Source organism: Drosophila ananassae, chromosome 3L (genome assembly GCF_017639315.1).
Source record: "Drosophila ananassae strain 14024-0371.13 chromosome 3L, ASM1763931v2, whole genome shotgun sequence".
NCBI lineage: Eukaryota > Metazoa > Arthropoda > Insecta > Diptera > Drosophilidae > Drosophila > Drosophila ananassae.
In genome coordinates, this window is record NC_057929.1 from 16,330,666 (window position 1) to 16,355,382 (window position 24,717).

The 24,717-nt window shown below is 43.8% G+C and overlaps 9 protein-coding genes across 13 annotated transcripts; 6 read left to right on the top strand and 3 right to left on the bottom strand.

Moving 5' to 3' along the window:
• Positions 1 to 82: 82 nt before the first annotated feature.
• Positions 83 to 1,912, top strand: LOC6496483 (protein lifeguard 1). The gene is made up of 3 exons (XM_001960956.4): positions 83 to 277; positions 704 to 933; positions 994 to 1,912. The coding sequence occupies exons 1-3, from the start codon at positions 223 to 225 to the stop codon at positions 1,597 to 1,599; spliced, it is 891 nt and encodes a 296-aa protein (XP_001960992.2). The 5' UTR covers positions 83 to 222; the 3' UTR covers positions 1,600 to 1,912.
• Positions 1,913 to 2,031: 119 nt separating this feature from the next.
• LOC6494092 lies at positions 2,032 to 16,224 on the bottom strand. Of its 4 annotated transcripts, none has more exons than XM_014907149.3 (4): positions 16,087 to 16,221; positions 14,635 to 15,066; positions 7,222 to 8,089; positions 2,032 to 2,633 (listed from the first exon to the last, which is right to left on the bottom strand). In XM_014907149.3, the coding sequence occupies exons 2-4, from the start codon at positions 14,776 to 14,778 to the stop codon at positions 2,380 to 2,382; spliced, it is 1,266 nt and encodes a 421-aa protein (XP_014762635.1). In that variant the 5' UTR covers positions 14,779 to 15,066; positions 16,087 to 16,221; the 3' UTR covers positions 2,032 to 2,379. The 4 variants fall into 4 exon arrangements, with proteins under 4 accessions (XP_014762635.1, XP_014762636.1, XP_014762637.1 ...); XM_014907150.3 differs by having other exon boundaries at positions 7,222 to 8,059; positions 15,716 to 16,221; XM_014907151.3 differs by having other exon boundaries at positions 15,716 to 16,221.
• LOC6496484 (protein lifeguard 1) lies at positions 2,796 to 3,710 on the top strand. The gene is made up of 3 exons (XM_014908369.2): positions 2,796 to 2,957; positions 3,017 to 3,253; positions 3,312 to 3,710. The coding sequence occupies exons 1-3, from the start codon at positions 2,796 to 2,798 to the stop codon at positions 3,708 to 3,710; spliced, it is 798 nt and encodes a 265-aa protein (XP_014763855.2).
• LOC26514851 (serine/arginine repetitive matrix protein 1) lies at positions 3,769 to 6,669 on the top strand. The gene has a single exon (XM_014908569.3). The coding sequence runs from the start codon at positions 3,786 to 3,788 to the stop codon at positions 6,666 to 6,668; it is 2,883 nt and encodes a 960-aa protein (XP_014764055.1). The 5' UTR covers positions 3,769 to 3,785; the 3' UTR covers position 6,669.
• LOC6496485 (calmodulin-2/4) lies at positions 9,278 to 10,664 on the top strand. Its single transcript, XM_001960959.4, has 2 exons — positions 9,278 to 9,843; positions 9,901 to 10,664. Exon 1 carries the CDS (start codon positions 9,381 to 9,383, stop codon positions 9,825 to 9,827), a length of 447 nt encoding a protein of 148 aa, XP_001960995.1. The 5' UTR covers positions 9,278 to 9,380; the 3' UTR covers positions 9,828 to 9,843; positions 9,901 to 10,664.
• Positions 12,105 to 12,769, top strand: LOC123257267 (calmodulin-like). The gene has a single exon (XM_044715709.1). It carries the CDS (start codon positions 12,233 to 12,235, stop codon positions 12,698 to 12,700), a length of 468 nt encoding a protein of 155 aa, XP_044571644.1. The 5' UTR covers positions 12,105 to 12,232; the 3' UTR covers positions 12,701 to 12,769.
• A 30-nt stretch (positions 16,225 to 16,254) lies between the features above and the next one.
• On the top strand, positions 16,255 to 18,136 carry LOC6496488 (protein RRNAD1). Of its 2 annotated transcripts, XM_001960962.4 has the most exons (5): positions 16,255 to 16,468; positions 16,526 to 16,723; positions 16,791 to 17,608; positions 17,664 to 17,854; positions 17,918 to 18,136. In XM_001960962.4, the coding sequence occupies exons 1-5, from the start codon at positions 16,337 to 16,339 to the stop codon at positions 18,004 to 18,006; spliced, it is 1,428 nt and encodes a 475-aa protein (XP_001960998.2). In that variant the 5' UTR covers positions 16,255 to 16,336; the 3' UTR covers positions 18,007 to 18,136. The 2 variants fall into 2 exon arrangements, with proteins under 2 accessions (XP_001960998.2, XP_032307016.1); XM_032451125.2 differs by lacking the exon at positions 16,255 to 16,468 and having other exon boundaries at positions 16,588 to 16,727.
• LOC6494091 (zinc carboxypeptidase) lies at positions 18,094 to 19,707 on the bottom strand. The gene is made up of 2 exons (XM_001960963.4): positions 19,263 to 19,707; positions 18,094 to 19,200 (listed from the first exon to the last, which is right to left on the bottom strand). The coding sequence occupies exons 1-2, from the start codon at positions 19,620 to 19,622 to the stop codon at positions 18,211 to 18,213; spliced, it is 1,350 nt and encodes a 449-aa protein (XP_001960999.2). The 5' UTR covers positions 19,623 to 19,707; the 3' UTR covers positions 18,094 to 18,210.
• Positions 19,708 to 19,992: 285 nt separating this feature from the next.
• On the bottom strand, positions 19,993 to 21,555 carry LOC6494090 (septin-2). The gene is made up of 2 exons (XM_001960964.4): positions 21,541 to 21,555; positions 19,993 to 21,480 (listed from the first exon to the last, which is right to left on the bottom strand). Exon 2 carries the CDS (start codon positions 21,377 to 21,379, stop codon positions 20,120 to 20,122), a length of 1,260 nt encoding a protein of 419 aa, XP_001961000.1. The 5' UTR covers positions 21,380 to 21,480; positions 21,541 to 21,555; the 3' UTR covers positions 19,993 to 20,119.
• Positions 21,556 to 24,717: the final 3,162 nt, after the last annotated feature.

Below are 24,717 nucleotides of genomic sequence, written 5' to 3' on the forward strand. Positions count from 1 at the left end.
GCTTCAAATAATATTTTGCGCCAAATCAGTAAACTGATCTGGCAGCACATAAACGGTAATTCCCCAAAAAAATTGGCACACTGTCTGGCATCGTTTATCTCATTCCTTTGGCTATCCCCGAGCTTCTTTTTCAGAATAATTTTTCTTCTCGCACTCGTTTAACTTATTGCGTATTTGTGAAAGATAAAAAATATTAAAATTAATAATTATATTTTTTGAATCATGGCATCGATTGGCAAAAAAAATGAACACATCGAAATCGCATCCGACTTAGCCGGTAAGTTCTTACCCGCCCCCCTGTGTCTAACTATCTATGTATCTTTTTGTTTACAAATTCCGCTGACGTTCAGATTTTAATAAACCTTTGTCATTTTGAATAATCTTGTTTTAAAATCTAAAGTTAAATAACTCTCAGATAGCTTTAATTCATGTTATTGAAAATATTTCTGAGAAAATCAAATTATTACTAATACCAATCTTCTTATCAACTTGTGGATTCAATGCGACAGAGTGTGCATAAATATATGTATATATGTATGTACATATATGCATGAAATACATTGTATAAATATGCATGTATTATATCGCAGATAGTTTATCTTCTTTATATTTGTTTAGTGGCGTGTCTTCTTAGAAATAGGAAATCGGGAAATCCCCGTAAAAATGGATAAGATATGTATACTGATAGATTCTTTTTTTGCAGTACCCGTAAATAATGGTGAACGTTTTCCGCCAATTCCACTTCCTCCGCCGGAGAATTTGACCAATACCATGGCTACATCTGCAGCAGCTGGGGGGGAGCAAGGAGGCCGAGCCCCCCTTTTGGAAAACGGAGTCTCCGAAACCGATCACACCTTTGCTGACAAAAGCCTAGTCTTTAATGATCAAACTATTCGAAAGGGCTTCATCCGAAAGGTTTTCGGCATTGTCCTGGTGGGTATCCTTTTCAATAAAATAGTTAAGAAATTAATAGAAAATTTGAATATTTTTAAGGTACAACTACTGTTCACCTGTGGCATCATGGCCTTCTTTGTTTTCCATCGACCCACAAAGAAGTTCGTCCAGAATCATCCCGAGATAATGCTGGTGGCCGCAATTATTAACATTATTGTCCTGATCATGATCAGCTGCTTCGAAATGTTCCGCCGCCGGCATCCTGTCAATTTGATTTGCCTATCCATTTACACCTTCACCATGGCCGTGCTTTTGGGAGTCGCGTCCAGCTTCATGGACGCCAACGTTGTACTCGCCGGGGTGGGAATAACAGCACTACTGGTGACCGTACTTGCCCTGTACGCGATTCAAACTAAATACGATTACACCGCAGCTGGGGGAGTCATTATAACTATAGTAGTCGGTTTCATTGTCATTGCGTCGATGGAGATTTGGATACCAAGTCTGGTTACGAACCTTCCAATCGCCTGCTTGATGGCCATATTCTCCTGCTTCTTCCTAATCTACGATCTGCAGTTGATTATCGGCGGCAATCACATGTACTCGTTCGATCCGGAGGAATACGTGTTTGCCGCCCTCACACTGTACGTTGACATCGTCCGTATTCTCATCTACGTACTAAGGATTCTCCAAAGATTAAACTAGAGCTTTTGGTTCCAGTTTTTATACATAAATGTATTCCTTTAACATGCATTTTTATTTCAACCTTAAGGTGCCAAGTGTCACGAAAAAGAGTGATTACATTAAATGTAAAAGCGTCATAACTTGATAGCCGATGATCAAAGCCGAAAATCAAAAACAGAATTTTATACTATTTGTAATTCAGAATTTTATTATATTAACTTAGGTTTTTGGCTCATCTCGGTCTAAAATATTACATTACTTTTATGTTTATATGTTTATATGCTGTATATGCGTGTGTTGTGTGAGTAACTATTAAATAAAATCACAAAATGTATTCCATCGATGATCTTATGTATTTACAGTAGAGTGGGGAGGCAGGGCAGTTGACTAAACGGGGGCAATTACTATATCAAATATGCGCGAAGCGACACCACGGGAACACAGTCACAAAAATATTAGTTGTAGATTTTATTAAATAAGTAACTAGGGCTTGACTAAATTGTTATAAGTATTTGATAAGTTTGCACATCCTACACTACGCTACGTTACTGTGCTCTGGTCTGATAATTTCTGGTCTTGTCTTGGACATCATATATATATTCTATCGATCTCTTCCAATCTGCGATTCGCTCGTTAACAATACTTTAATGAGGGGGGACCTCCGTCTGGGGTCCATGCTGTTCCGCTGGCTCCTGAGTGTGTCTGTCTGTGTGTTATTGTGTTTTTTTTTGTAGAAAACTTTGTATCAAATGCTTTGGCTATCTCCGCTCCTCGACATCCTCGTCAGATCAGATCACCTCCTCAATCGTCCGTGAAGGGGTGATCGGATGCCTCGCTGCTGTTGCGCCGCCTGCTCTCCAGAATACGGGTCGCCTTCTCCAGCGTCTCCTTGTAGAATATGTTCCAGCTGCTGTCGCTGGGCAGCGAGTACATGGAGTTGTCCAGATGCCAGGTGAGGCCCAAGACAATGTTGAAAGCGGACTCATCATAGCCATGGCAGCCGGAGTATCGGTACGATGGCTTCTTGTTGAACTTGCAGCCATTCGACTGAGCACCTACGAAAAAAACAAAACAAATATTAGTGATTGGTGATTATGGTATCTGAAAAATAGTCTACGGAATAAATTGGAATTGTAGATCAAATTAGATAAACGATTAACTGGAAAATGCGGCTTATCAAATACAGAATTATAATTAGGCCTCAGTCGAGTGATGAAATGGAAGCGGTAATGGTGTCTGGAAAACCAGAGGTCCCTGGCATCGCCATACAATGCGAGCTGATTTCGCCCAAAGGACACTATCCCAAGCTCTACACATTCGACATACAGGATGTTCAAGTTCGTCGAGGCTTGGTGCGCCGTTTCTACGCAATTTTAATTGTAAGTAGTCCCTTCTATTTTAACTAAAAATATTAATTTATTTATCTATTCTTTACTAGGTCCAGTTGGCCTTCACTTTGCCGTGCATTGAAGTGCTGCTGGTGTATCCCTTGCCATATTTCGGTTTAACTTCCACCATATCCTTTGTGATTAGCTGTTCCTTGTATAGTTGCTTCTACGTTTGGCGCGACTGGCGACGACAAGGTCCTGGCAACTATTTCGTTCTGATTCTAACCACGGTGATTGGTTCCTTCAACCGTAGCTTGTATCTCATGAGTTTGGTTCGCAATCGCTGGGTAAGTCTTTCAAATCAATGCTTAGAAATGAGTTACAGATCCTTAATTTTCCTTTCAGGTCTACGTCTATCCCATAATTCTGATCCTGGAAATTCTGGCCCTCATCCTGTACTCGGTGCAGGAGAAGTTCCGGTTCACCCAGATACGCGGAATATACGTAATAGGACTGGTGTTTGGAGTCTTCCTTCTGCTCGCCTACTACAGCGGCTGCATGATGGAGGTGTTCTCGGGCATGGCCTGCGCCTTCGAGGCCTGGTACGTCATCTACGACACCCACTTGATGATGTGCGGCCGGCACGGCTACCAGTTGAAGCCGACAGAGTACGTGTTTGCCGCCTGCAACATCCACTGTGACGTCCCCTACGGACTGTGGCGACTAATTAAGATGCTCTTCATCAACAAAGTCATTGAAGCCATTCGACTGCTTCGTGATTGCTTTCGATCGGAAGTGTGCTAGTTGGCCAGGAAACTTGCCTTTTTTTTTAAATTATTTGGACCTCTTGGCTGTCAAAATTTTTGAATAAATCGAACCATGCCTATATTTTTTCGGGCCTTTTCCAGGGCGTCTATCCGTCCACTGGTCGCCAATGAACAGAAGACCCTTGTTCGATGGCCTGGTCCGAAAACTACCCAAAACCCTCCTCCGCCCCAAAGGCCAGTCCCCAAGGATAATTTACGCAAAGAGCAGACCCTCTCGAAAAGACCATTCTGCTTTAGGCTGTTGGGTGGCAATGAGAGATTCCAGGTTAAATCCTGCATGGCCGAGAGCTTGGCCGGTCTTGGATGCAAGAAGGCGCCAACGTGGGCAGATATTAACAAGCACATCGGAGCACTGAGAAGGACATACAGTAGGAATATTAGCGAAAAATCTCGAAGATCTATGACACAATCGACCACCAGCAGAGTGAGTTATGCGCCGAGTAGCGGCGAACATTTTAAGGCAATGTCAGTTAATCTTATGGAGTTTTACGATCAAATATCTATAAGGAAGAAAATGCGGCAGGTGCAAAGAACCCAGACCAAGCCGAAATTAAATATCTTCCAAGTCCGCAACCATCTCAGATTCTTGCTATCGCGGCTCAAGTTGAAGAGAAGACGGAGTATGAAAAGAAGCCCTAAAAATTCTCCTATCCTTCCACAATTTAAAGCCACACCAACTCGACCGATTAGAAAATTTCTCTTAAAAAGGCCCAGAAGAAAGCGTCGACATCGTAAGACACAAGATTTAGAAGAGATTTTTCATCCTGTTACCAAAAATAGACATAGACCTCGCAATTCTAGGATAAAGCATCTAAAGAAGCACGCACTGCCAGATGATCCTGTAGAGGTAAGGAACTACTTATCCCCAAATAAAGCAAGAAGTATGAACAGGTACAGGAAAAAGATGCCCTACCAAGCAACAAAACCTCCAATTAAAACACCCAAAACTCTTCCAGAAGCTCCAAGGAAAATTTACAGAAAACCGAAGCTCAGACCATCAAGACCATATACAATTGGGAGATTTGGGAGGACTGAAGAGAGATCCAAAATTCCAGAAGTTCCAAGGAAAATTTACGGCAAACCGAAACTCTGGCCACCAAGAGATGTTAGATTTAGGAGATCTTCTAAAGAGAAACGAATTGACAAAACTCCAGAAGCTCCAAGGAAAATTGACGGAAAACCGAAAATTTGGCCACCAAGAGATATTCGATTCAGGAGATCTTCTAGAGAAAAAAGAACGGATTTAAGATCATCAAATATAGAGAGATCCAAAACTCCAGAAGCACCAAGGAAAATTTACCGAAAACCAAGAATGATTAGATCTAGGAGATCTTCTAAAGCAAAAAGAAAAGAATTAAGGTCACCGGAAACAGAGAGATTCCAACCGGATCCAAAAAGCTTTACCAAAAAACAGAGGAGACCTGTTGTTGGGAGGCACCCCCGAACCATTCCCGATAAACCAAGGGAAGAAAGCGTGAAGAAACCGGTTGTAGAAGAACGGACTGAAAAAGAAAAGAGAAAGCCATCAGATAATATCCAACCGTCAATAAAGGTACACAAGAAATCCTCCTGGGTATTTGAAAAGGATGCACTTGCAGCAGAGAGGACAGGTGGAAAATTGAGAAGGAAGTTCATCCGAAGAGCGAAAGTAAAGCGGAGTGTATCCCCAGCAGAAAGAGACAACAGGGAGTTGTCCTCCGATTCGGGGCATAGGAAACCGGCCGAAAAAGTCATCAGAAGAGCTAAAGCTAAGACGAGTTCCTCCGAAGCCCAACCCCAAACCGGAGCAAGGAGAACCCCTCCACCAAACCCTCAAAGAAGGAAACTAATAAGAAGACGGTCAACGCTCGAAGCCCCTATCCCCAGGAAAACCCAGGGATCGGCTTTCAAACTGGGCGAGGGACTGAAGATTAAGGACTATGGTTTTAAGAAAACAAAGAAGGCCGTCCCTCCTCCGATTGTAGCGGAGCCGGTTCAGGAGGAGACTCGCAGCTTGAATCGCAGCTCCTTTCGCACCTTGGAGCGTCCTAGTTACAGCTCGGCGAGAAGCGCCGCCAGCAGCATGTTCGGAAAGTTGACGAACAGGTCGCGCGAAGGGAGCGTAGCCTCCCGGGAGGATACCTCGAGACAGCGTTCTCAGCAGAAGGTCCAGGAAGAAGAGCTAATAGTGCCGCCGGAAGACGACTCACCCGGGGAGAACGATGAGTTCTTCGAGAGGATTAAGCGCAACCTGTACACGATGACCAACTCCAGCAAGCCCAGCTTGAGGGATTACACGTCTCTCCTGAACGCAGTTCAAAAGGAAATGCCGCTGCACGTAAATGACTACCCCAGCCTGTTGGATGGCCAGGACCCCATAAAAAAGAAGAAGCGGATAAGGCTGGAACGGAAGAGAAAGAAGAAACAACACCGACTACCTCCGATAAATGCCAAAACTCAGACCAAGTGCATATGTGGCATCTGCCATTACCTTCAGAAGTTCAGGGCGGAGAAGCTCCCGCCCATCTACGCCGAAGTGGCCAACAGGCAGAAGGATTTGAAGCACCGACAGTACTATATGGACCACTTGAGGCACAGAAACTTTTCAATATTGGATAGCTATAAGGCGGAAATCGCAGATGATTCCCGTCCCATAATTTCCCAACCACTACTAGATAATACCAAAGTAGATTGTCCTTCAAAGCCCATCGATCCCTATGAGAATGACTTCAACTGGAGTGGAAAGAATATTTATATGAACCGATCCCTTCCAGCAGCGTGCTGGAGTCTCAGTAGTTCCTACGCCCACAAAACTCGCATCCTCGACGACTACAAAGCCCCTAATGTGTCAAAAATATTTCAACTCTGCTATCGGACCCTCTTCGAAGCAGACCAGCAAACCACGAACTTATCGGCCAACGACTGTCAGTTTCGGGAAAGGCTTTGCTGTGCTTAGATGGAAGTCATACTTGAAGGGAATCCCCTTAAAGGAGAGTACTTAATCCCTTTACAGCGATTCACTTTGGGTGATGAGATTCAAGACTACTCCCAGGAAGCCCCCTGCCAATGAATCCTGTATTCATTTCCAAAAGGACTGGTTAAATAAATACAGGATTCATTGCGCAACTGCTTCGACAAATAGCAAGAATATTATTCACAATTTAGTTTGGGAAATTCCACGTTGAATGGAAATGGATTGTTTGAGGAAAACCCCAAAAAGCGAGTGTCACGTTTGCCATCAATCCCAATCCAGATGGTAATTACACTAGTTTCCCGATGTGAGTGCCATCAGCGGAATGCCGTGCCAATGGCAGTCATTAGCCCACCACCGACCGACCGACCGACCGACCAAAATCCCCTTGGGACGGAGTGGGTTTGTGGCGCGAATGTGGGTTTGATTGATTTATATTGCCAGGAGACACGGGACCCGCCCGCCTGAATACACATGTCTAATGGCTGTTTCCATATCGCCACCTTGGCAACTCGATTCCCCAACACCCGATACTCACCGATTGGGTCGATGCACTCCTGGGTGAGGCAGCACTTCAGCCAGGGCAGCAGGATCTTCTCGGTGACGAAGAGCGTGTCAGCGAAGAAGACCACATCCAGGTCCACCATCCGCAGGAAGATGAAGTTCTCGGAGTCGGACTCAAAGTACTCGAACATCTTGGGGTGCGTCAGAGAGGACACTGCCGTGACGGTGTTCCAGCCCAGAACTCCGTGCACGGCTGCCCGTTTCTGCAGCTCCTGGAACTCGTGGTGGCTGCCGCGCACACGCATATGGTTCTCCATGAAGAGCACCGACCTGGCCCGCATCAGGGCATCCTTGATCACGATGGGACGGAAGGCGTGCGTCCGCTGGTCGCTGACGAAGGAGGGGAACTCGGACAGGTCATAGGTGATCACCGAGCACCGGCTGCTGTTGCAATAGGCGCCCAGAGCCCGCAGCTGCTCCTCGGAGACGCCCAGGTCGTAGATGAGCAGGCTCTCGCTGGGCAGTTTGGAGGCGATGTTCTGCGCCAGCAGGATGGCCGAGGCGGTTTGGCCCTCCAGGACGTATGTGACAACGGTGAAGTTGCTTTTGGTGCCGTTGTGCGGAGTGGTGATCCTCTTCCGCTGGCCCCGCTGCTGGCCGCCGAAGGTGATCGCCTCCTGGGACCGGTGGCCACCTCGCTGGTCGCCCATCTCTTGCTCCGCCCTGGTGGCAGAATTGGCATCCGGTCTTTGGTGTCTGGATGACTTGTCCGCCGCATTAGAATGCTCGCCCTGCCGCTGGTCCTGATCCTGGGCATCCTTCGACGACGTGAATCCCAAGAGTAGCAGATATTTAGGGTCTATTTCAAGTTTCTTTCGTTCCAAACCAACGCGCAGGTTTTCCTGCGAGGAATATAGAATAGTTAGGACGTTAGATTGGTTTAATGGAGATATTAAGGCTGAGTTTAAAGAACTCGACAGTGACTTGCAGTTGTAATCGATTAGCTGCTATCGTATTCCAAATTAAATAAAAGACTGTTAACTGTTTGGAAAATAATGCCACAATCCATAATGCAAGCTCAGTGAGCCAAATTCGCCCCGTCATGGGAGCGATTTGGCGGCGACACATATTAGTCGGTCCGGGGTGGAGGCACACATGTGAAAAATCTTTCCATTACGGCCCTCGAGCACGCTTCTTCGAGCCCATTCCGGGCCAAGCCTGGCCAATACCCTCAAACCCAAAACCCTTTACGGTATGGCGCCGTACTATAAACATTCTCGTGCCGATGTCAAATTCCTGTCTATTATTTGTTTCGGCTGTGGCCAGAAGTGAGCGTGCCACATGCTCCAACTCCATGACTCTAGGCTCTGCCACTAGCTGGTGTCAGGTGTGCCGTGCTGCGGCAGTTTTTTTTTTTTTTGGAGGGGAAAGGTGGATGGGGGGGAAAACACAAATTAACCTGCGGCAAAAGGCGGCCGACAAAGGCTCATTCCGGGCGCTGCCAAACCCAAATCGCCTGACAACCTGGCCCCGGCACTAGCAACCAAAGTGCACTCTTAAAAAATAGAGGAACTATATTTCCAAATAAAAGATATATTAGTCCATAAAGTGAGTCTATTTTCTTCAAGTGTATCCATGCCACTGTGTGGCAAGGCACTGGGGAGGCGTAGCAGGCGGGTAGAGTCAAGTGGGTGGACTAAAGAGAGACCCCGCCTACTAGCTGACACTCTCATCGCCGTTTTGTTAACAAACAACGACAGATACCGACGGCGGATGGGCGATGGCTGATGCCCTGATGGCTGATAGATACTATATAGCCAGTTGAGGCGCAACTGGAAGCGATCAGCTCCTGGCCCAAGGCCATTTGAATCAATCAGCAACGTCCGTGTGCCACTGCACTTGGACTCGCCCCCGGGGGCCGCATATTGATTTTCTGCCAATCGCCCGCACTGCAACCTGCACCGAAATGGAGCTCCTGGCGCTGTTCATTTCCATATCTCACATTTCCCCCCGGGTCGGCTAGTAGCCCAAGTAGTCGTCGATTTCAATGTCACTGAGATGGGGGGAGGATTTTGTTTACCTAGCAAATCGAGCTGGGGGAAATAATCAGTTCAGAACAGTCTCTCCATCGAACCAGATCTCGAGCAGCTCTAGCTCCTCAAATATTTATTATTAAAAAAATATTCAAGAAAAATGGAAGAACTCTCCAATGAGGAGCAAGAATTAATCCGGGATGCCTTCCGGATAATGGACAGGGAGAACGAAGGCGCCATCACCTCCAAGGAGCTGGCGGTAGTTATCCGTGCTCTGGGCCGTCAGCCGACCGACAACGAGGTCCAGAGCATCATCAACGAGGTGGACTCTGACGGCAATGGCTCCATTGAAGGACCCGAGTTCTGTAATGTGATTTTGCGAAAATTGCGAGACACTAATGTCGAGGAGGAGCTGCGGGAGGCCTTCAGGGTATTCGACAAAGAGAACCAGGGCTACCTGTCGACCACCGAGCTGAAGAATGTCTATACGGCCCTGGGGGTCAAGATCGGTGACGATGAGCTTGAGGAGATGATCCGAGAGCACGACGTCGATCAGGACAATCACCTCAACTACGAGGAGTTCGTCAACATGATGACGTTGCGATAGTTAAGATAGTTACTTGGTAAGATACTATAAGCTATTATCATTTTACTTTAATCCTAAGGATATCATCTTTCAGTTTATTTATTTTTTTTAGTTTTTTTAAGTTCGTTTTTTTCTATGGCACACTAACCGAAAGTTGAAATCACAATTTTTTATAAAAAATGAGAAAAAAATCAAAAAATTGGACGCTGTGAACGATAAGGGCTAACACTGACACACGTACACACTCTTTCTTTCTTTCTTTCTTACACTCTAAACTTAAACTTAAAATTTACACTGAAAAAAAAGAATAAGATGAATTTACTGATAATCTACTGGAATGTCGAGTCGAGGAAGATTACGCGGCGCTTCAGTCTATCGATCTAGCGAGGTACGGACGGATCAATGTCATTCAACTGGAAGGAGTTCTCCATGTCCCGACCGTAGCGGAGTGCAAGGACATGGCTTTTGATGCTGCCGGGAAGAGAGACCGGGGCTGAGACCGGAGCATCCAACCACACACACACACTGCAAGGACTTTCTAAATGTAATGATTCGAGCCTTCTGGCCGGAAAACTAACAAGGACGGACATTCACAACCATCGCACCCGATGCGATGGCCTATTTAATGATGATGATGATGATGATGACCTATATATTGGAGGTAGCCTGGGCCAAGAGATCCCAGGGATAATGGAGACCAAGTGGAATAGTCGAAATAATCAATTCTAAGATGAAAGAAGCAACTCAGAGCTGAGATGGGAACTCAAAATTCAAGCGTTGTAATTATAATTTTTCCAAGGATGAGAAGTTCTAAATTTCAAGTCATGCAAGGACGAAATACACACTCCTGACAACCCAGTTGCATTTTTATTGTCCCAGGGCTACACTTTCCAGCCAATTCCTTGGGGTCACTCGGGGCGCCTCACTGGCGACTCACTGAAGGCGAGCGGGTCCATGTTCTGGAGGCGCGTGACTCCCAAAGAGTCGCATGTTCCTAATGGCCATCGGGAATTGCCTCTAAAGGCTTTAAAGGGTTGAGGAGAAAGGGGTAACCTTTTAGCCACGCGACTGCCAACAATTATAAAAGCAAGCCGCTCGGATTGCGAAAGCAATTTAAATATTTCCACAACAGCCTACCCTTTCGACCGCGTTAATGAGAGCATAGACAAATATTTAGAAGTTTTTTATCTGCGGAGGGAAAGAAACTTGCTAGTCTGTACTTTTATGGGATTTATGGACTTGGCATGTTCTTATCACATCACGAATTTCGAACCTCCCTGCTATCTAAGCCCACGCATAATAGGCACTCCTTCATAAATCGACAATATGACTAATGTCGGGCTTTTCCATGACTCAACCCGTGGACAAAAATATACAGCCGATAGTAGGCTTTGATTATGATTTTTAGAGACTTCAAATCCCACTTATAATCCAGAATCCCAATACAGTCAGAACAACAGAAACACTCGAGCTGAAAAGCAACCAACAGATATATAACATATTCCATAGCCAGTAAAATGGATCCTCCGGAATACACTCTTCCTGCCGATCTCCGCGACGAGATCAACCATGCCTTTGCTCACTGTGATCCGGATCACACTGGCTCCATTACCACGGATAATCTGGGCACTTTGATGCGTGCCATTGGCCAGAATCCCACCGAATCGGAACTGTACAGACTCATCGAGGAGCTGGACAAGTTTGCAACTGGAAGTATATTCTATGAGGATTTCTTAGAGTTGATGACCAAAAACTATCAGGTGCTCGACAAGGAGGACATCATCAAGAATGCATTTAAAACATTCGATCGCGATGAGGATGGCTTCATATCCCATGCCGAGCTGCGCACTGTCTTCAACAATGTGGGCGAGAAGCTCACCGACGAGGAGTTCGACGACATATTCCGGGAGGTGGACATCGACGGGGATGGCGTCATTAACTGGAAGGATTTTTACCAAGCTTTCAAGGGCTAAACTAAATTTATTATTTTTTCTATAATAAAACAAATTAAAGTAACTGAAAATGATAATTTTTTTGCGGCAAGTCTAGGTTTTTAAAAGAGGAGTTCTTAGTCATTAAGGATTAGTGTTATTTTTATTCCCTCTCGGAGTGTTTTTGGGGTTAGACTGTTGTGGTTTCCGATAGATTCTATTCTTTTTATAAGCAATTGATCCTATACCAAAATATCTATAATAATCTGCCAACTTTATTCGATTTCTATCATAAATAACTTACAATAGAAACCCCTATTTAACTGCAACTTAGCTTTACTTTCTTTTTCCTGAAATATCACATCATATTAGTCATGAAATTACGAAAAGACACCTGTCACTGGAAAGCATGGAATACTTTTCATTACCCCAAAAGACATTAAACACTACACACCTACACTTGAAGACATAATTACACCAAAAACCGGAAATCAAATGGATGACGATGAACCCAACAAAAAAGAGCTCGAGTTGACGGAGGATGAAAAAGAGGAGATACGAACAGCCTTCGCCGTTTATGATCCCGAAAACACTGGAGAGATCAAGTACAAGGAGTTTCGTATGGTCCTGGACTCGCTGGGCGTCTGTCCGACGGAAGCCGACTTCTATCAGATGTGCGACGAGTTGGACTCGGAGGGCACCAAGAGAATCCGACTTCTGAAGCTATATCGCCTGTTGGGCCGCCATTTCAGGGGAACGAAGAACATGGAGGCCCTGAAAGCCGCCTTCGAGATATTCGATCGGGACGGCGATAAAATTATAAGCAAAGCTGAGCTTCGAAGTGTCATGGCCAGCATGGGCGACAATACGAACGACAAGGAGTTTGACGAATACTTTGAGGCAATCGATGGCGATGGCGATGGAAAAATAACTTGGGATGAGTACCTCCGTTTGGTCGGCTAACTTTCAAGATTCATCTTACAATTAAACATTAAACATTATACATTAAACATTAACCATTAAATTATCATAAAAATAATGGATCTTGGATGTCACTTTTCCAGTCACTCGATTCTAAGAAAATTAGTCTTATTACCGCAACTCGACAATTTATTTATGTTAATCAAATGTCGTGGGGTCAGTGGGTCCATTGCTGGTCTACTGCCCGGTATGGATATCAATTTAAATAGATTATCGTCCAGACAGTGGTGGGTGATGGCTGTCAGAGTCATTGGACAATCAATAGGGGTAGTTTAAGGTACTCCTCGCGGAGGTAAATATGAAATGTGGTCAGTCGGTGTGCAAATACATTGATTAACCTCACGGCCACTGCATTGCCTCCATTTCCATTTCAATGATTTGACACAAATTGGCAAATAGATTGCCATTATTTTCCTTGAAGGAGCTCCGATAGCTCGCTTTTCTGAAGGGGAGTCAGCTGTTAGATTCCCAGGAATAGACACCCAAATTGTAGAGTAAGCCTTTTCAATGTCATACTCGTCTAGTGTTCTTTAAATAGTTTCCACGAGTATGGCTTATAATTGTAAACTTTCAGGCAAAAACTCTAATAGATAGATGTACTATATGATTTGATAAATGATGGATGTTCAATGGAAAGTCTACCTTTCGCTTACATCAGTGTAATTCGAGTTAGTATTTGGACCTGAAACCAGTTTAGCAAAAAACACAATGTGGGTTACTCACGGAACCCAATACCATAACCCATTGGCGTGCATTGTTTTTAATTTCGCCGCAATTGGAACTGGTTTACCCCTCAAACCCACCCAAAAAAAAACACTTCAAATGCACTTAATTATTCATTTCTTTTTGGTAGACTCGGATTTTTCAAATTATAATTCTGGCAGATAAGTAGATCCCTTTGAAAACACTGGTATCACTCATTAATACTCCCTCTATCTCTGTTTGTCATGGCGGCTTAGATAACAAAATGAGTTGTAAACTTTGTGGCAAGAGGTTCATATTTTTTACGATTCCATTAAGTTACGTTTTTTATGCGTACGTTAGTGATGAGAAGTCATCCAGAAACATAATTTTGTTTAGCTCTGGCCGTAGCACACATAGGTTCATGAACTGCGTGCCAGTTTAACCGCAAAGGTAAGCCACAGTCGCCTCCTCCGGTTACCTAGTTGGCCTCCGGCCGGAAGGAGCCGGAATTTAATTAGTGTAAACAGCAATCGTTTTGGCACACACAATCGAGTAAACAAAGCTCGAGCCAGCAAACTGGCCACAGAAAACCACAGTTTGGTGTAAACACTGTCAGCACTCTCTGGCCAGACCCCGGATGGATTTGTGTTTACTTTTCCATTCCACAAAGAGATTCAAAATTATATCATGAACCTCCGCTCCGCCAGACAACCGTCCAGACTGTGAGTGATGCTGATGACTTTCGGTTCTTTGTCCAGAATGTGGCAGACTGCCTGGCGTAGACGGCCAACATCCGCCCACCCGGCATCCATCCAGCAGGACGTACTTCAATTTGGCTGAGAGCTAAGGCCACAGTTCAAGGCCAGAGTCTAATGCCAAATAAATTGGCCTGCCCCTAATGAGGGCCTGCCAACAAACAGCCATTTGGCAAGGAATGCCTCTTTTCTGATAACAGGATCAGTGAGTCATGTTCTCCGTCAAGCTACCAATTAATCAAATTACTGAAGAACTACTGAACTGCTGAAGAAAACTGTAAGTAGGGGGCGACTTCAACATGGCACCCGCGTATCTATGACACTTTCAAATGCCTGGCGTCCGATAAAGCATAGATAATTGTTATTTAATGCCCTTATCTAGGCCATAGTGTCTGATTTGGGGTGAGGAGGACTATCAATTGATATCGGGGCACGGCCCCCCCAAACACCACTTGAGATCGTGGCTTGGTGACTCACCTGGAACTCCTTCAACTGCTGGTGGGTATGGACGACGATGTTCTTGAATGAATCGTTCGGCTCGCCGGCTGGCCCAAAAGCAATGAACACGATCGTTGCGATAATCACTCCGATTAGTATCAGGATCAAGTGTTTCGTGCGCATGGCCGCTAAAATTGACTTTGATTTCGCCTTGTAGCCAATTTTGCGGGCAAAGATGCGCTTCAGGGTGAGTGAGGCCTCCAGTCTGATGGGTTTCGAGGATTTCCGATTCCAGCCAACTGGCCAATGGGTCGATTCTGTTATTTTTCAATCGAAAGACTCAAAACCATCGTCTATTTCGTGAAATCCCTTCTCTTTTCGATTCCTTCTTGAAACAGATATTAAGTTGTTGAGATTTTATTTGTTTATTTCTCTATTTTCATCATTATCGCAGTATGTCGAGGTTGCAACCTGTTAATGAAAAACGAAAGCAGAGAACTAGAATATGTTTGTTTTTAGATCGAAATATTTTTGGCAATATCTTGTTTGTTTGGTTCGCAGTCCACCCAGTTGAGCAAACAAATGCATGTTAATTTCTTTTCCGACGAATTCCTAAACAAATATTTATTTTTAGTAATTTTTTATTTACGGTTTACGGTTTAAAGAGAATTAGGGAGAAGTTGAAAAAGTTCTTAATTTGTTCTACTTTATGGATAAAATTCCATAATACGAAGGAAAAATTATGGAAAAAATTTAAATACCGTAACTGTCTGGTATAGTTTACCGTTTTTTGCGAATATCGTAAAATTTGTATCCAATCTTATCCCAGGTCAAGATCTCTTGTTTATCCGTGGCTTGATTATGGACAAGTTAAGATGAATCTGTGTAGTAGCCAGCAAAATACATAAAAGGCTATATTGTTGAAGATGCCTTTTTAAGAATTTTACCCCAGATAATGGCACAAGATGAGTGAGAAACCAATACCCAAACACACATACGCAGTGTCCCTGCCCCACTGGGCCGACGATGTGACAATGATGTGCGTTTATTGGCTCGACTTACGGTGTTTTTTTTTTTATGAGCCACCTCTCAACAAAGGGCAGCGACTTTTTGCACTCACTTTCTTCTCTGCCGCTGCGTTGTTGTTGTTGTGTTCGCTGGAGAATCTTGCATTTGCCGGCGCAGCCTCCATCAAAAAATTTCTGATAAGCTCACACAGAGACGCACTTAAACACTTGAGCAGCACATAACCCACCAACACCTTTACATAATTTACAGTTTCGATGGCTTTTACTTTCAATATTCGGAGCGCCAATTGAGAAACGGGAATTATGCCGAGCACGGAGGGCGACCAAATAACAAAACACTTGAAATGGTTTTATTTCAATTGGCTGCTGATGCGTCTCTGGCAGAATGAGCTTTTCGCGTTCTAGCAGTTGTTATCAACACTTGTTATGCACATGCACCTGCAGCACTATATCGAATCTTTACCTACGACCTTATCCAACAGTTCAAAAATTAGCACTCCGGTCGTGGGCGCCAGCTATAAGGATTTTATGCAAATCGTCCGCGGAAAACTAGTGACGCGGTGAACAGCTGTCGCTCAGTGTGACCAGGTCGGCTGCGATGGCGCCCCCCAAAAAAAGCTCGTGAGCTTCGTGAGCAGCCCCAAAGACACGGACAAAGGGGTGGACACACTGCTCCGCCTATCCAAATAAAAACAATAAACAAATCTTTTCTAATGCAAAATTTATCTAATGATCTTCAAAAACCGTCTAATTGGCGGGTAAATCTGGACGATACTAAAATCAAGCTTGATGTGAGCTTAAAGCTAATGAAAAAATATGAATGGTTACTGGATGCCTACGTTCTGGTAAGCCGGCAACTTATCGAATAGAACACATGTATTAACTAACATGTTTCTTGGCAGGATTTCTTTCTGGACGACCACTGGAGCCAGCTTCCTGAAAATTTGCAGCTTCACTTTAAAGACATCCCCTTGGAGCACCTTTGCGAGCTACTGCAAACTGAAGAAACCGAAAAGCTGACATGGCCGCGGGAACTGGTGGACTTGAAACGAAATCTCAAGGAACTTTGCATCAGCCGAACGCCCCGAAATCACACTGAAGTTGGTAAAATCTCTTATATTTAATTTCCTTATTCAGTTACTAATTAGTTGTGTTATTTCGCCGTAGACCTCCCTTCCCTGCCCATTGCTGGAGCACCCAAAACTAAAACACATGTTTACCAAGCGGGTGAAGCCAAAAAAGCAACATGAAATTCGAAGGATGGCCGAAATTTGTGCTCTGAGCCATCGGCAGACACCTGTTGAATTCATTGTGGATTTTGGCGCAGGCGTAGGTCATCTGGCGCGCATTCTTGGCTACGGATTTGGGATTCAAGTGTGCTGCTTTGAGATGCAGGACGAGCTCAATCAGCAGGCAAGGGAAATCGATGCGAAACTGGAGTCCATGGCCACGAAACACCTCCATGAGAGTGAGACGAATCACTTTCAGCGACCAGTGCACCTTACCCAGCGCTTGGAGAGCGATACCCAGCAAGAACACTTCCTTTCCTGCATTCGCGATGCCCTACAATTGAAAAAAGAAGATTTTAGCTTCGGAATCGTTGGGTTGCATCCTTGCGGCAACTTGGGGCCAACGCTGATGCGCATGTTCCTTGGCTGCCCCCAAGCTAAGTTCCTGAACTTTGTGGGCTGCTGCTATCAGAAAATGAACACCGAAATAACGCATCCTAGAAACCAAGTTCATGGCTATCCTCTCAGCAGTTTCCTGAAGGACACACGAGAATCACAGCTTAGCTATGAGGCCAGAGAGATCTCGTGCCACGCAATGGAAGTCTATCACGATCGGCTTCAGGTTGGCGACTACGAACACCTGCGAATTCACTCTCTCCGGGCTGCCGCCGAGCGTATCATTGTGCAGGAATTCCCTCACCTTCGGCACTGCGCGCTGCGAAATGTGAAGCACTCGCCTGGGATGACTTTCCATGAGTAAGTTGGACTTGCAATTGTAATAACATAGCCCTGAAAAGCAATTGTTGGACAGATATTTCCAGAGAGCCGTACAAGGAACCCGTTTCGAAGCTTTGGACAGCCGGCTTCTGAGCAACGAGCAAACGGATGAAGATCTTAAGAACTGGAAACGAATCGTCGTTTTCTACACTTTGCGACTAATGCTAGCTCCTCTGGTGGAAAGCATAATACTCTATGATAGGTGTCTGTTTCTGCAGGAAAATGGTATTTATTCTAATTCTAATATAAGGTCTAATATAGAACCTTAGAACCTCTTTATCTTTGCAGACTGTGATGTTCGGATAGAGGCTATTTTTGATCCTCGGCTCTCACCACGAAACCACATCACCATGGCTGTGAAACCGCAATTTTTATAATGCCAACCCTAATCTGACCATAAATCCCGCAGAAACGAGCTGTCGTCTGATTCTTATCGCTAAGTACTCATGTGGCCAAGTTGAAAGTTGCTTTTATATTTGTTTACTTTTATTAATGTAAAGATAATATCGAGTTGATGATAAACTATGCACTTAAAGTTTGTCTAGATCGTTGAACGTAAAAAAATGCTTGTCCTTTGACGTTTACTTGTAGTAGCCCTTCTCGGCGGCCGCTTCCACAATTGTCCGAATGGCAGTGAAGGCCTCGCTGGCCGTTGGCTGGATTTCAACGGCTGGCAGAATGAAGAGATCCTGGCTGTCGGGCGGACCGCGCAACTCAAATGTGTAGGCAATTGGAATTCCAGCCTCAGCATGCGCCCAATCCATGCTTCCACCGCTCGAGGGATAGATTGTCTCGTACAAGTTTCCACTCACATAGTCACGTCCACTCTCCGCCTTGATAGCAGCGGCCGCCTTCTGGCCGAACTCCTGCAGGTCCGCATAGTTGGATACACGATCCTTGGTGTACCCATATGGGAACATGAGCATTTGCGAGTATGAGTGCAGGGCGATGTACGTCTTGATCTGCTCCTTGCCCACATTTTCGCGAATGAATTCAATCAGACGCTGGGTCTCCAACTCGCTTCCCGCGGATGGACCAGCAAAGTCGTATCGTGTAGGGTCGCTGCTCGAGCCGGTGGAGTTCCAGTGGTCAGGATAGTTCCTGTTTAGGTCTACGCCCCGGCAGGTGCCGAACAACTGACGATTCTTCCGCCACATCCGATCATGCTCAAAGGTATACTTGTAGCCATCGGGGTTAACGCTGGGGAATATAATCCAGTTGTAGTCCGTGGCCAGCTTTTGCACCTGGGCATCCTGCGAGGTGAGCAGCTCGTTAATAATGTACGTGGCGGTGGCCGGAGCAATCCACTCCCTGGCGTGGATACCGCTCTCAATAAAGATGGCCTTGTTATTGGGATTGCTGACCAGCTTTACTCCCTTGATTGGGTTGCCCTGGGTGCTAGTTCCCATGTCCAGAACGGTTAGCTGGGAATACTTGGCCGCCATCTTGTCCAGCCACTCGTAGATGGTTTTCAGGTGAAAGAAATGCTGCCAGTCAAGCTTGGAGGCATCAATGTCCTCCGGCTGAACCTCGCTCATATTCCGATCTATTTTCTCCTGGAAGTTATAGGTCTAAAAAGAAACCAACATTAGTAATCATACACAATAATCGTGTGGATTTAAAAGATCCTTACCAGCACCCGATGTTTCAGTTTGTAGGTCTTCAAGAGATCTGCGAAATCTGCCACGCGGTGGGCCGCCACCAAAATAGACAGCTTCTGGCCAATCTCTCTGGCATGGCCGATGAAGGTTAGGCTGTCGCTCTGTTCTTCCAGCTTCTGGAACAGTTCAATCTGCTGCTCGTTGTCAAACTCCACATTGTAAATACGGTAGTTGTCGTACCGGGCCTGGTCAGGAGGAGTAACTCCGCCCAGACAGGACGAATCTGCGGTCTTAGCCGCAGGGCAACTTCCACTGTCCAGATTAGTACCGCTCGATGCCATTGCTAGAATCGGAATGACTAACCATTGCGCTCTGATCCGCCAGGTTAGCATATTTAAAATATATTTTCGCAGCAAATGCTGGCCGGTTCTCGCCTTTGTTTTGTTTGTGTTTTATTGTGCCCGCCGGAGAGCGAGTGCGAAGCAGCGAGAGCGGGAGAGGTATCGTTATCAGCAGGCGGCGGATAGCAGGCAGGGGGAGGGCCCGAAACCAGGCAGGCGGGCGGATTACAGCTGTGCGCTATAATCCAGGGATAGTTTCCAGTGGGCGATAGTTTCCAATGTTAGCATATGTTTTATTGCTCAAGAATTCCGCGAAAAGTATCTTGTTTCTGCAATTGTACTTCCCAGAACTTAAGATACAAAACTGCATCAAATCGCGTTAAAATTTAAACGTTAAAATCAAATATAAAAAAAGTGCTGATCGAATATTAAAGATTTATATTTAAATATAAAAGTAAAATAAATTCGTTTTCAATTAATAATTAAGCTCTTATAAATGAAATGCAATTAGTTTTAAAAATTTAAGATAAAAAAACGATAGGGCAAAACTATTTCTTCTTTCTGCTTAGTGTCTGGTTCCCATTAGCCACTTGCAGCCGTCGGCGCTGCAGTTCTTGACACTCCTCCTCCAACAGTCGACGAGACTCCTCCAGCTTGGCCTTCTCCTCCAGGTGCTCCCGCTTCAGCCGTTCAAACTTCGAGTGCAGCTCCTTCTCGCTGTCCTTGAGCTCGTTCTCCTTCTGCTTCACTCGCTGCACAAACATCTGGCGCACCTCCTCCTCCTTGGCCTGCAGACTGGCCAAGTGATCGCTCCGCTTAGACTCAAAGGTCTTCTGGAAGGAAACCGGCTGATTGTTGCTATCCACGTCTACGAAACCCATCTCTTGCAGGCGTCGTTGGCGGAAGAGCTCATAGTGGCGCTGATGGGTGACCTCCCGCAGATCCTCCATATTCGTGCGGATGAGCATCTCGCGTAGTTTCACGAAATCACAGTGCGTTTCGTTCTCGATGTGAACGGAGCCCCAAGGGTACTGGCGGGCGCGGACTTGCTTTCCAGCCACTTTCACAAAATCTGTACTGCCGACAACGGCGAAAGGCAGTTGTTCGTTCATTGATTCATTGGTTTCGGATACAGTTTCGTCATCGGTGGGAAACTGATATATGTTGACTTTGTTGCGGTGCAACTCGTCCATTATGCGTTTCTTGAACCCAGCCAGCTCTGCCTTGGAAATAGTATCCGCCTTTGCAATCACGGGTATTATGTTTACCCGTGACTCCAACTGCTTCATGCACACCAGGTCCACGGCTTTCAAGCCATGGCCAGTGGGGCAGATGAAGTAGAGGCAAGCGTGGACGCGTCCGTCGTGAGCAGTGCCTATTGACCGCTGGATCTTGAGCTCCTCCTGCAGGTAAGCCTCGAACTTACTGTCCACGTAATCCACGAGAGCCTTGTAGCTGTCGGCTTTGTTTACTTGGTCGCCGTATCCGATGGTGTCGCAAATGGTAAGCTTCAGCCGCACGTTGCTCTCCTGTAGCTCGTAAGTGTGGGCCATGAGCTTCACATTGGGCAGGTTGTGGGGACTCGGAGTCGAACCAAAATTCGTGTTGAAAAGTGTGTCCATGAGGGTCGATTTTCCGATGGCCGTCTCCCCAATGCACAGGATGTTAAATGCAAAGCCATTTTGGACACTCTTGTTGACCAACTGATCCGGCAGAGTGTCAAATCCAACGTGTCCACCCAGTTGGAGCTGTCTTATCTTAGAGGACGCCTCCACTGGCTTCTGTTTTTCGTTAGCAATTTGCACCATTTCTGTTTCGAAACTATTCCTTCAGTAGCAATGGCGCCGGCCTTTATACAGTGCTGGCAGGTAGTGGACGCGAATAATCACTTACTTGGATTTTCCGCCATCTGCAGAGATAATGGCAATTTAATGTTCGCTGCCAATTTTCTACCTGTCCATCTTTTTACCTGCTTTTGCTTTGGCCTACTCTACTTTTAAATTGACGGACGGTTAACAGGAATCGAATACAAATAAAATCGATATTCTAGTCGATTGTTCTGATTAATAGTCTGGCAACACCACCACTATTTTCTATAAATTTTAAAGAAAGGAAGTGATTTATTTTCTTAAAAAAAAACAATTTTTACGAGCAAGGCTTATTACATCCCGATCTATGGATATCACTGTGGACGGAAGTCCACGAGGTGACGACCTGCATGCCTAGGCGTGCGCGAGGAAACTCTATATATAGCCGAAGAATTAAAAATTTTCTGTAGGCAACCGATCTAAATGAATGATATACCAATCGAAAGGTATTGTTTCAATTAGATAATTTTTGTCGAAACATATTCCAAAAGTTATTTGGTTTGGGAGAAATTAGGGTGAAAGTAAAAAAATTTTTTATCACTAAAGTGGGGCTGGTGGACACATTTTAGTCCCCAGATAGAATATTTTTATATATTCGCATTCTAGAGCTAAATACGCGTCGATTGGTACCTCAATCGACCCGATCCAACATTTCATTCAGAAGTTATTCGAAAAATTCAATTTTTTCTTCTTCTTCAAAATGAAGCCAGTTTGCGTCGGTTTGTCGGTTTGTCTGTTTGCACTATTTTTATCTTAAAAATCCTGAAAAAAATTGGAAAATGTTTGATACTATCATATGAGCAACTATTGTTCTACAACTTTTTGAAATACCTTAAGCTTACGTCAAAAAATTAAAAAAACTTTGTTAATGAAAAAATGCATAACTTTATAATTAAGAAAGATATTAAAAAGAGCTTTACACCGTTGAAAGGGGTTTTTAAATATCTATTTCACTTTCTTTGGGACCAAACGTCTATATAGTACACAAAAAAAAATACACTGAAAATAAACTTTTTTTTTAAGAAAAAAAATTATTTTTCAAAATTTAGTCGACTGACCCTTTTTTTTTTTTGCACGTGTAGATAGCTTTTGAGATGACGCAACTTTTGATATATCGCTCATATCTGGCAAAATCCGTTAACTCAAGATATAGCACTTTAAAGCAGCTACCCATTTTGTGCAGCCTCCTGTGAAGCTTGCATTTACTTATACAATGTGTGTGTATTTGATTGGCAACTTTGCTTTTTGGAGTCTGCATATATTTGGTCTATACCCTAAAAAATGGAGTATATCTTTTCAGATTTTAGTTTATATATTTAAAAATAAAATCCAAATAAAAAAGGGCTTGAAAAGTAAACATTGACTCAACTTGGACTCGAACCCAGGCCCTCCGTATTAGAAACCACGACGCTCTCCACTCAGCTAACCTCGAACTTTGTTGCATGATGGCAACTATTGATGTAATTCTACTTTGTGTTGCAGTGTCCCATGTCTTAATGAGAAGACTCAGAAGATTGGTACTTCAACCGACCCGGTCCGACATTTCTTTCAGAAGTTATTCAAGAAATTCGATTTTTACAGTTTTTTTAAAATTAAGCCAGTGGGTTTGTTTGTCTATATTTTTTTCTTTGCAATACTAAATAAAATTGGAGATTTTTGTTAATGTCATATGACTCATATGATATGAGCAATTATTGTTCTACAACTTTTTGAAAAAGCTGTAAAAATCTAATTTCTTGAATAACTTCTGAAAGAAATGTCGGACGGGTCGGTTGAGGTACCAATCTTGAGGTCCCAAAGAAAAACAAGAAAAGAAAGCTAACTTCGGGCGAAGCCGAAGTTGATATATCCTTGCAGTTGTGCCATTTCCGATCGTTCAGTTATATGGCGGCTATTGGATATAGTTGGCCGATCCCTATGAAATTTGGCCAATAAGATTATTTTGCCCAAAATGGAATCTGTGCCAAGTCCCATCTTTCTAACTTAAAAAACACCAAAGTTATGCCAATTCGGATCGTTCTATGATAGCTATAGGATATAGTCGGCCCATCCTTATGAAAGTTTGTACATAAGATATTTTCAAATATTTCAAAAATAAAATCCAAATAAAAAAGGGCTTAAAAAGTAAAACGTAAACATTGACTCAACTAGGATTAGAACTCAGGCCCTCCCGTATTAGAAACTCTCCACTCGGCTAATCTCGAACTTTTTTGCTTGATGGGAAATTTTGATGTAATTCTGCTGTATGTTTCAGTGTCTCATGTCTTAATGAGAAGAATGCAAAATTTTATGAGTAGAACGCTTGCATATGCCCCTACTGCATATGCATATGCCCCTACTGAGCATATAATGCATATAAATAAATGCAGCCACCACCGTTTTGGGCCAAATCATGGATTAAAAGCTAAAAAAAAACCAGGCAAACCAACTCCGCCAATACTTTTCTAATATTTATTATTTTATATCGCACACCCAAAATAAATTGTTACATTCAACAATTGGTTTAACTAGAAAAACTGGAAAAACGTAATTTCCATTTTTTTTTAATTTTTTATCTTTGCGCATTTTTTTTTAGATATAATACATGTTTATTATATGATTGATCGGATATGCCATAAATTTTTTTTTGTTATAAGTTAGAAGGAAGGAACTTAGTACAGATTGCATTTTGGGCAATCTTATCCGATTTGCAAAATTTTATTAGGATAATTGGCTTAACTTTGTTGTTTTTGAAGCTAGAATGATGGGACTTTTTATGGTTTCCGTTTTGGGCAATCTAATCCTATGTTCATAAGAATCGGCCAACTATATCCTATACCTGCCATATAACTGAACGATCGGAAATGGCACAACCTTTCTATTTTTAAAGATGCTTGGGGTGTTTCCAATATTTTTATTAGAAATTTTGTTGATGGTGAAATTCTCATAAGGATCGGACAACTATATAGGATCCGATATATATAATAATAATATAAGCTTCTGCTTAACTGCAAGGGTATTTCAACTTCGGCTCCGCTTGAAGTTAGCTTTCCTTTTTTGTTTTTTTTTTATAATTTATTATATAGTGGAACTCTCATAAGGATAGGCCTCTCATCTGTTAATTTGTTAAAAAAAATTGGTTTCCCACAACTACGAAAAAATGTTGGATCTTAAATACATTTTTGGGCAAATTTTTAATTAAAATTTTTAAACTAACCAAATTCCAAAACCTTTGTAAATTAAAAATACGTATAACTTCAGAGCCACTGAAGCTATCGAAAAATTCTTTACGTCTTTGG

Excerpts from the sequence above, each read along its gene's own strand:
- LOC6496483 (XM_001960956.4), top strand. The coding sequence starts at position 223 with ATGGCATCGATTGGCAAAAAAAATGAACACATCGAAATCGCATCCGAC. Across the intron at positions 278-703 it reads AATCGCATCCGACTTAGCCG|TACCCGTAAATAATGGTGAA; the intron begins GTAAGTTCTTAC and ends CTTTTTTTGCAG. Across the intron at positions 934-993 it reads AGGTTTTCGGCATTGTCCTG|GTACAACTACTGTTCACCTG; the intron begins GTGGGTATCCTT and ends AATATTTTTAAG.
- LOC6496484 (XM_014908369.2), top strand. The coding sequence starts at position 2,796 with ATGGAAGCGGTAATGGTGTCTGGAAAACCAGAGGTCCCTGGCATCGCC. Across the intron at positions 2,958-3,016 it reads GTTTCTACGCAATTTTAATT|GTCCAGTTGGCCTTCACTTT; the intron begins GTAAGTAGTCCC and ends ATTCTTTACTAG. Across the intron at positions 3,254-3,311 it reads GTTTGGTTCGCAATCGCTGG|GTCTACGTCTATCCCATAAT; the intron begins GTAAGTCTTTCA and ends TTTTCCTTTCAG.
- LOC26514851 (XM_014908569.3), top strand. The coding sequence starts at position 3,786 with ATGCCTATATTTTTTCGGGCCTTTTCCAGGGCGTCTATCCGTCCACTG.
- LOC6496485 (XM_001960959.4), top strand. The coding sequence starts at position 9,381 with ATGGAAGAACTCTCCAATGAGGAGCAAGAATTAATCCGGGATGCCTTC.
- LOC123257267 (XM_044715709.1), top strand. The coding sequence starts at position 12,233 with ATGGATGACGATGAACCCAACAAAAAAGAGCTCGAGTTGACGGAGGAT.
- LOC6494092 (XM_014907149.3), bottom strand. The coding sequence starts at position 14,778 with ATGCGCACGAAACACTTGATCCTGATACTAATCGGAGTGATTATCGCA. Across the intron at positions 8,090-14,634 it reads AGCAGTTGAAGGAGTTCCAG|GAAAACCTGCGCGTTGGTTT; the intron begins GTGAGTCACCAA and ends TATTCCTCGCAG. Across the intron at positions 2,634-7,221 it reads GGAGTGCATCGACCCAATCG|GTGCTCAGTCGAATGGCTGC; the intron begins GTGAGTATCGGG and ends TTTTTTTCGTAG.
- LOC6496488 (XM_001960962.4), top strand. The coding sequence starts at position 16,337 with ATGCAAAATTTATCTAATGATCTTCAAAAACCGTCTAATTGGCGGGTA. Across the intron at positions 16,469-16,525 it reads TACTGGATGCCTACGTTCTG|GATTTCTTTCTGGACGACCA; the intron begins GTAAGCCGGCAA and ends GTTTCTTGGCAG. Across the intron at positions 16,724-16,790 it reads CGCCCCGAAATCACACTGAA|ACCTCCCTTCCCTGCCCATT; the intron begins GTTGGTAAAATC and ends ATTTCGCCGTAG.
- LOC6494091 (XM_001960963.4), bottom strand. The coding sequence starts at position 19,622 with ATGCTAACCTGGCGGATCAGAGCGCAATGGTTAGTCATTCCGATTCTA. Across the intron at positions 19,201-19,262 it reads AACTGAAACATCGGGTGCTG|ACCTATAACTTCCAGGAGAA; the intron begins GTAAGGATCTTT and ends GTTTCTTTTTAG.
- LOC6494090 (XM_001960964.4), bottom strand. The coding sequence starts at position 21,379 with ATGGTGCAAATTGCTAACGAAAAACAGAAGCCAGTGGAGGCGTCCTCT.